At 35.1% G+C, this 10080-nt stretch overlaps 1 protein-coding gene across 7 annotated transcripts in view; it reads right to left on the bottom strand.

Annotated features, from left to right (window-relative positions):
• LOC147833028 (uncharacterized) overlaps positions 1-10080 on the bottom strand; it is a 425349-nt gene that overhangs the window by 233715 nt on the left and 181554 nt on the right. For all 7 annotated transcript variants that reach the window (XR_015513156.1, XR_015513154.1, XR_015513155.1 and 4 more), the window contains one exon: positions 228-321. Coding sequence is in view for 1 of the 7 variants with exons in the window: in XM_087290191.1 (XP_087146317.1) it covers positions 228-317 (90 nt within the window). In the remaining 6 variants the exon portion in view is untranslated. The remainder of the gene's footprint in view (positions 1-227; positions 322-10080) is intronic.

The following is a 10080-nucleotide window of genomic DNA, read 5'->3' as shown; positions in this document are numbered from 1 at the left end:
CAATCAATATGTTAATAAATCAATCAAGCAGTCAATAAATCAATCTGTCAATCTATGAATCAGTCAGTCAATTAATTGACATTAATTCATTGTTCAGAAACTTGGAAAAAAAAAACTGTATGATGGTTATTGCACAAAAACACTTTCACAACAGAATAAATTACAAACACATGTAAATGAATTTGACATTCTGTAAATATAAAACAAATGACATGAATATGCCAAACCTGTTTTGAATATTGGTTTGAATCCAGACTCGTCAACCCAGAGATCATCTGATTCTTGGCTGTATTTTGGTACCGTGTGTGCTGATTCATAACTCTGATGGTATGACAGAAGAAGAAGAAAAAAAATCAACAACAGTTCCTACTATACTGTACAAAGCTGATGAAAATCTCCATCGTGGAGAACAAAGCTTTAGAAACTGTAGTAGTAATTTCAGCATGTTAATATTTCAGCTATTAACTTTCTAGGTAAAATTTGAAGATGAGGTATTTTACAGTTTTGCAATTTATTGCAAATTATTATTCAACGTAATTAATAAAATTTATTACAAAATACTGTATTTAAATTTTTACATTCAAATTTTAATATTTAATTTTACATAATTTATGCATTTATTTCACATTTTTGGGTGCATAATTTTCAAACATAAAAAATGTAATTACAAAAACACACTGAAGATATTTTACATCCTTTAACCTCAAAACAAATTTAAAAATACCACCAAGGTCACAGGTTCAATACCCAGGAGAGGCATGACATTATCCGTTTCCTTGAATGAATATGAGTCACTTTAACATCATCTGCTTGGAAAAAAAAAAACTAATTGCAAAAAAGCAGAGCGAATGTGTTCAGACAGTCAGAGTGTAATGAGTGAAGAGTGACTCAAGCAATTCTGTTCATATACATGTCCCGAATATCAATATCAGCTGTGCTTAAGTCATAAATGAGTCTGATAGCGCATTAAGCAATTCCTACAATGACACATAATGAGCTTGTCACATCATTACACCTGCTGACATGCATAATGTCCCATTAATAGCCTTATAATTGATACAATGAGCACAGCACTTTGAGCTTTTCCAATCAACTGGAAGTGAGCAGAGTTCAACTATCAACAAGTGCTTTTAATATTCTGCTGGTAATTGGCTGGTTAAAAATAAACAGTGTGTTAATAGTTTCTGAAAAATCATCTAAAAATGGGGAAGAGGAGAGAGAGAGTGAGTCACCTCATTGTGTGTTTTGTTATTGTTTTAGAGGGAATTTTTTATACATTTGTAGTGTTTCCAACACACTTTATAAGCTATGACACATTTTTTATGAAAAGCATATATCTCTATGACTGAATATTAAGTGTGAGATCACCTCACCTAAAATTTGGAAAATCGCATATTTTTCAATTCATGTTCACCAGCAGTAAGTCATCTTGAACTTTGAGGTCACAGCAAAACACAAGAAGCTGAGCTAAAAATGGCAACATTACACAAAAATAAATCAACATTCTGCCAGGAAACGTGCTAATTTACAACTTACTCAGATCACTTAATCATTTTCTCATTTTGATTTAAAATCACTTTCCTTTTAAGTCTCTCTGTCTTCACTACATTGAATCTTTAAAAGCACACATTCATTATCAGCCAATTGAATCATCTGCGATTATGAATGTCAGGATTTTGCCACTTGGGTATTGTCAATTCTTGTTTTGGTGGCAGTCCAGACACTAGTCCTGTCCTGTCTTGTATGTTGTGCACGGTTCGAGTTTTCTCAAGTCGAGGACTCTCATTCTGTTCTTGTCTGTCTCTGTTTCTTTGTACGAGCGCCGTCTTGGCCGTGCTCGTGATACGCGGTCTTGTCCTCATGTTTGTTCTGTCTGCATCATGCTGTTTTAGTCTCAGGGCCTTAGTCTAGTTGGGCCCAATTCCAATTCTACCCCTTAGCCCTTCTCCTTAGCCCTACCTCTCGTTTTGCGCATGCCCGTGAAGGGGTAGTGGTGTCCCCATTTTCTTTAGCTTGAAGGCGTAGGGTTAGGAGCAAAGAGTATACACCCTTTTTCAGGACCACACTCGAAACCAAGAGGTAAGAATAATTTCTTAGAATACACTAGCGACAGTTGCACCTGGAAGTAATGACCACTAATTTGTATTTTTTTTTGTCATTATTATGAATTTTTACAACAAACAAACACAAACACGTTTTAATATAGTCATAACCACGTTCATGTTTTACCATCATGCTTAAAAAAAATTAAGCATGATCAAGCTCTTGTTCTATTCAGACTGGATTATTGCAATTCTCTAGCCGGGCTTCCAGCTAACTCTATCAAACCTCTTCAGCTGCTTCAAAACGCAGCAGCACGAGTGGTCTTTAATGAACCTAAAATAATAAAAAAAAAAGCGTCACTCCGCTACTCACCCGTTTGCACTGGCTGCCAGTTGCTGCTCGCATCAAATTCAAAGCTCTGATGTTTGCTTACAAAACGACCTCTGGCTTTGCTCCTTCTTATCTGCTCTCACTTCTGCAGATTTATGTGCCCTCCAGAAACTTGCGTTCAGTGAATGAACATCGCATCGTGGTTCCTTTTCTTGCTAATCTGCAATTGCCTCTCTGGCTATACCACTAACTGTGCTCAAAAAAAAAGAAAAAAAAAAACCTTACATTACTAATGCTTTCCTTTTTAGACTTTACACACCTGAAACTTGCCTACTTATTCATTGTTGCCATTATAGTTGTGTTAATTGCTTCCTTGTCCTCATTTATAAGTCAATTTGGATAAAATTGTCAGTTAAATTACTAAATGTAAATGTAAAATTAAAAAAAAGAAAAAAAAAGGAAAAAAAATTTTGCGATCTATTCACGATCTATAATCCCTAATAATAACTTCTGTACAGTAGTCCCACAGCATTCTGACACTCGATGACACTGGAATACCCTGTCAAAAAAGTCTAGTGGCTGTCAGTGGGCTTTTTACACTGTCTGCTTTAATGTTAATGTTGTTTTGGATGTGTTTACATAGATGAATATGGGCACTGAGTAAATACACAGTACTGTAAGGATCTTATTGCCACATTAGATCGCTATGATGACATAATGTATGCCTTCAGTGATTTCATGAAAATAAATACCGAAAATATATAGCACAACTGGAATCACTACAGCAGTCGCAACCGTCTGATTTTATATGAAGCAAGAGAAGGCGATGACATATGATGACGTGGGCAGGTGCTGTAGTGCTGTCCCAATTCTTTGGGGTAGATTTTGAAGCCCTTCCCCATGACCCTCATTTGTAAGGGCCAAGGGGAAGAGGAAGGGGTACAAAAATAGAATTGGGATTGGGCCTTGGTTTCAGTTGGCGCTGGGATGGAACATGCACATTGCATGTGAGTGCACAGTGAGGGTTTTTATTTATTGTGTACTCGTGTCTTGCGTTCAGTCTTCTGTTGGTGTTGTGTTTAGCACATGGTTCATGTTTACGTGTCACATGCTTTAGTGTTGTGTTTCATGTAAAGACAATCCCGTTTTATGTGAGCACATGGCTTTTGTTGTTTCGTTGTGTCATGTGCTCTCCTGTCTATTGTCTAGTCGCACCCTCCTTGTTAACACATTATTCATTTATTACGTTCACTTATTTGCTTGTTAATTCTATGTGCTTATTCACCTAATTCTTTGCCCATGACGGGGCTCAGCCATTTAAATCTTTTTGGCTCAGGATTTCCGGTCTCATTCACTTCCATTGATTTTGGATGTCAAAAACAGTGTGTTATGCTGCTTGATGTTGCAAACTGACATTTTCTTATTATATTATTCTGCTTTGCCTGTATAGTCATATACATATACATCAACACTAGGGGTGTCATGATTTCAATGATTTTCAAACGAAATCAATCAAAATTTATGCTCAATTTCGATTATCGAATCAAAAAATAGAATCGTCGATACTGCCACGCCCTCATGTCACGTCAGCTTGGCTTGCCAAGCGGGAAAAAAACAGGCTTGTTGAAGTGCTTAAAAGCTTGAAGTGCTTGAAGTGTTAAACTGCAGAAGCAGGAGACCCGTCGACAGAACTTAAATCCTCTCCTCTGTCAATGAAATCGCATTTTGGATTTCCAGTGAGTTATGTTGACAACGTTTGTGTTGTCGACAAAAAAAAACACAGTTTGCAAGCTCTGCTATGTACGTATTACGTACAGTTCGTCCGATAGACAACACCGGCATCGTGATCCTCCACCCGACCCCATTGCAAATCCGCTCGCGAAAAGTACACACTCAGGCCCTGTTTACACTGTCTTTGTTTTTAAATGGCATTTTAGAACGACAATGATTTGACATCCACAGTGGCGTTTAGCATTTGAGCAGCCCTCCTTCCTCTCTACCTCTGAAAATGCACATCACGTGACCACACAGACACAGACGCACACACAGGCATGCGCTCGAGACAGCAGGTCCAGGCAGTCAGAGGACTGCTTCAATCTTTCACTCACTTGTACTTCGTCATTTTAGCGAACACCTCAGATACTGTTGGCTGGTTCCTGTTGGTTGTCCGTCTTTTTTTACCGACGCCATTATAACGACACAGATCACTGCCTATTCACGAGTCCCGCAGAAAAAGTGATTGACAAGTGGTAATTATGTGTGTATCTTGCCTTTATTCATTTACTGTATGATTTGTTTATGGGTAAAACAAAGACCATGCAGGTCAGGTAGCTTAAACGGTAGGCTACAAATAATTAATTGGTCATTAATTAATTATTCATAATCGAAAATCGAATCGAATCGTGCCTTTAGAATCGAAAATGTAATTGAATCGAGGATTTGGAGGATCGTGACACCCTTAATCAACACACTTTGTTTGTAGAGCAAGTAGTTTGACTGTTTTGAGCTGTTTATTATTTCTAGCTACTTCTCCCATAGGGTAGAGTTCAGATGCTCTTTCAAAACCAGGAGGGTGAAAAAAGTCATCTTAGGTGAATTGTTTAGGGAGACCTTCAGTATGTAACATTTCTGAATAATGCAAATCTGTAGTTCAACAAAACAACCCTGTGAGGTGGTCAAGATTAAAACCTTTTTATTCTACCAGAACTTGTTTTATTCAAAAGAACTAGCTTTGGGCCTTTAATGTACTCTGCTTTAAGACATCATATCTAGAAATGTAGATATCAGCTGATGCAAGCCAGGAGTAATGCAATCTATATAAATGCTGAAACATACCGCGCACAGCATAAAAACGTGAGATGACTGTCACATGCATGTAAAGGTCATATATAGTCTATGGTATGTACGCACAACACATTTTTTGTCATGAATGTGAAAGCGAAATAAATGAAAACTCAAAAATAATACATATAAATAATGTTTAGAAGAACATATAAGCCAAATTTTTCAAACCGTCAAAAACTTAACCAAAAAGTTTTTCATTAATTCATTCACTCTCCTTCGGCTTAGCCCCTTTATTCATTAAGGGTCGCCATTCAGCAACTTATTCAGAATGTTTTACACAGCGGATGCCCTTCCAACTGTAACTCAGTCCTGGGAAAGACCCATACACTCTTACATTCACACACATACACTATGGCCAATTTAGTGTATTCAATTCACCTATACCACATCTTTAGACTGTAGGGGGAAACTAGAGCACCGAGAAAAAAAAAACCCGCCAACACAAGGAGAACATGTAAACTCCCCACAGAAATGACAACTGACCCAGAAAGGCTCAAAACCAGCAACCTTTTTGCTGTGAGGCAACCACTGAAGCACTGTGTTGCTCTCAAAAAAAATGTAACCAAAGTTAATAAAAAAAGTGTAATAATAATAAAAAAATGCATATTGTAACAAAAGCATAATGATAATTAAGCTATTTAATGAAAAATTTAACAATTCTTAGAACCATAAATATTTATTGCATTGTCAAATATTTATATAGCAAATAAAATTCAATGTTTTACAATTCAATCGAATTAAGGTATTCTTGGAACTACTAAATTGTAAAACATTAAATGCAATGCAATGCAATGAAAAGAAATGTAAAATGTGAAATGTAATGCATATTGCGCACTTGCATTTTCCAGGCACGCGACAAGAACTGACCAATCAGCTTCATGCTTTTTACGGAATATACACATTTTGGTAGACTAATTACTTCAAAAAAATCACAGGGGACCCAAACACTGCAGTCCTTTGACATACTATGGATGTCAATGGTTACAGATATCCAGTTTTGTGATATGTGTCTTCTTTTGTGATAAAAAAAGACAAACTATCTAAGTCTTTTAAATATGTAAAGCTGCTGTGATCAACACCTTGTAATGCTTTTCAGTAAATATTAAATTACTGAAAGAGCTGCAGTTTTTGTATATTTTATATGTTTTAAGAGTAATTTCAAACTATAGTAATTAGTAATCTGATAACTTTTTAAATGAAGTAATTATTAGTAATGTAATCAGAATACAATTTTCCAAAAGTCAGTAATTTGTAATCTATTACTTATTAATAAATTAATATTGTAATCTTATTACTTACCCAACACTAGTCACAAACCTATGGACTCTTTCTTCTGTTGAATGCAAAAGAAGTTATTTTGAAAAATGCTGAAACCTTTTTCTAACATTTTTCAAAGTACTGTAACTTATTTTGTTTTCAAAAGAAAACAAAGGAAATCTAACAAATTCGAACCCCTTTTGGGTGAGTAAATATTCAGTACATTTCTTTAAAGCTGATAGATGAGTGCACATATTTAGAGCCTGAAAAATGTGAACATCACAGCCTTAAATACAGTCTTGCTGACAAACAGCACCTGGAGATAAATTGGGTCTGTTCTAGTTCCCCTTCTGTCTCAGTGCCTCCTATTGAGTACGAATAGAATGTTAGTTAGCAACCATCCATCCAGGGTCCTGTCAATCAAAACAAGCTGCATTAAAAATCCCTCAAGTGAGTCTTCTTGTAAGCAGGGTTCAAACTCAAGCCACCTTCGATCTAATTCCCAAAAGCTGTTTTGCTTCACTTGGCTTACCAAAGATGACAATAATGTTACAAAGAAGAAATATTTCCAGGTGCATTCATCTGTGAGGTCAAAGGTGCTGGACATTCACAGCACTGTGCTATCCTAACAAATATATAGGAGAATTGTCTTCTGATTCAGGTCATGCTTCTATAAGATTACAAATATGCTCTCCTCTGTTGATTTTAACCTTTCTTCAGTGTTTACTGTTGAGAAATATGTCTTTACACATTGCTACCATGCTAACAGCATTGTCACTAGCATGTATTAGCATGATTTATGAGACTGCTAGCATGTTTATTGTGCTTTAACATGTTCCTAGCATGTTTTTTTCGCTTATGCTAACATGTATTAAAACATTAGTAGTGTGTTGCTAAAAAACACATTGCTAGCATTTTTCAATACAGTGCACAAATAGGTGGACTCATGCAGCTATAGCTAACAATTCACAGTAATCTGTTATCAGCCTTATTTTAACAGTTTATTATTTTGCTAATACGTTTAACACTAAGCTATTATTAATCAACCTGTTGCCAGCATGGCCAGCACATTGTTAACATTAATTCACATGCATCGCTATTGCTTTAACATGGGTGGCATACTGTGAGCATGAATAATAATGATTAGAACATGTTTATAGCTTGGTTAATGTACTAATAAAATGAATGCCAACACTAAATGAACATTTTTAACATTTCAGTAACGATTGGCACTTTTAACAACACTAGGTTTTTGCTTTGTTAGGTGTTTGGTGCTTTCATGAAACAGCATCCTCTGGCCTTATCATTTATCTATTTATTTTGTAGATTTACTACTGATTACACAATCTTACTTTCCTGACAAGATGTGCATGCTAATCACAGCTTTGCTTAATTCAATTTTTCAATTTCATTTGGATGGACATCATGGATCTAAATAGATATTCATATGATCAGTCGTCATATGATCAGGGGGATTAGTAGGAGGTGTCCTATAGCTACACACACATAATGATAACAAAATAGTTCTAAATACATTTTTAATTTAAGAAAATGTTTGTTTTTTAAATAACCACCAACTGTTAACAATCTTAAGCATGTCATTTGAAAATCATGAAATTAAAAGCGACAATTAATTGACAATGTAAGTCAGACTACCAGTAACTGTTTTATTGATTCAATATAAATTTACCTATTTATTTAAAACAGTTTGTTTATCCTATGTGGCCCAACTACATGAGCTTTTTTATATAAACTGAAATAATATCAGTAAGAATATGCTACAATCAGATTAAATCAACAAAATTCCTCTTGACACAACAAAGATGGCACACTTTATTTTGATGGTCCGTTTGTTAAACTTAAAAAAAAAGTTAAATTGCATCTACTGCCAACTAATTCTCAGTAGATTATAAGTAGAGTGTTAGGTTGGGGTTAGGGGTCACGTAAGTTGACGTGAACAAGCAAAGTTTCTTATAGTCAGCTAAATGTCTATTGAAGAGGCATATCAACAAATATTAAGCAGACAGTCCACTAATACTCAAATGGAACGTCAAAATAAAGTGTTAACAATAAATGTACTGTTAATTTATAAACTGACAGTTTAACAAGGTGTAGGAGGTTGCATAAATGTCATGAGATTTAAAACTAAAACCACCAGTAGGAGGAGTCAAGTCTTTTCACTAGATGATTCATTTAATAGAACTGTTCGTACAGCTGATTCATTCACAAATGTCTTACTAAATGGACGACTAAATCATTGTCTCATATCAAAGGTCAAGGTTCATTCATGGACAAAACACGGTATGGACATGTACATCAGTTGAGCTGTTTGGAAGCATTTTTGAGAAAACAGAGCAACACTTGGACAACAGTAATTCTAAAAATCATCACATCATTTGCGTTCTCATTTTTGGGATAAGAATAATAGTTGTAACTAATAACTTAGATATTAACAGTGAAACTTGGGTCGCTGAAGTAAATGTTAGCAAGTCCTGTTAACTGTGTTTTACAGTAAATATAGAACAGCTTAAGTTACACGTGCTTCAAACTGATCTGAAATGCAGTTATGCATGGCAGGTACAGCACACATATATAATATTAAACAACTAAATACTAAATATCACACCTTCTGTTCTCTTTTTTTAAAGACTGCAAAAAGTTGCGTCAGAACTGCACTCTCAGACTATTTGCAAACCGTGCAAAATGACACAATGAACTGCATTGCACTTGTGCGTGGTGCTTTATTACAATACTGAGTTCTGATTGGTCAGTCATCATTGTTTATAAGTTATAAATTAACATAAACAAAGAATTTGAATATATAATAATTTGCATGATACGTTTGCATTACACACACTGTTGTTAATCTAAAGGGGATTGTGGCTTTACAAAAAGGATGCTTTTTGTTATTTATTTCATTCCCCTCATTGCGAGCACTGGCATGATGGAAAAAAGACACAGTACAACCTGAACAGTCCTAAAAAACAAGTCTTCAGTTCTTGTCTACCAAAAGTTACTGTTAAAGAACTTTTACAAGAACAAACACAAATACAAGCAGAGAGAAAGCATCTAGAATTCAGATATGGTAATGAGAATTGGAATAGTTTCTGACACAGAGAAAAGAGCTGATGCTGCAGTGTATATTATGGGAATATTTAAATATTTTGACCTTGGGTGGAAGTAAACCTCTCGTTTAAAAAAAAAAGAAGAAGAAGAAGAAGATAGAAAGAAAATCATGAAACTTTAAACTAGTATTATAAGGAATTTAAAACAGCCTGTAACAACAAAACTTGTCACAAAAATGCTTCATAGTGATAATGAGCCAAAATTGCGTCTTGCAGTCTTGAAGTTGGATAGTCAAAAATCAATCTATAAGAGACTTACTTTACTGAACAATAATATCATAAATCTGTTACAGCTACCAATTCAGAAGAGTCTTACTGCTTGAGTTCAGCACAATGTTAAATTGCCAGACATTATTAAATGCTTCTATACTCAAATTAGATTATATTAATTTGTTTCAAAATGTATTAGCCATAAGATACAGTTCACGAATCAGACATTTTAGAACAAAAAGGAAGCATTTTCCCCTCTTTTTTTTACATT

Source organism: Danio rerio, chromosome 17 (assembly GCF_052040795.2).
Source record: "Danio rerio strain M-AB ecotype USA chromosome 17, GRCz13ab, whole genome shotgun sequence".
NCBI lineage: Eukaryota > Metazoa > Chordata > Actinopteri > Cypriniformes > Danionidae > Danio > Danio rerio.
The sequence above is the reverse complement of the archived record's forward strand: the minus strand, read 5'-3'. Positions and strand labels throughout refer to the sequence as shown.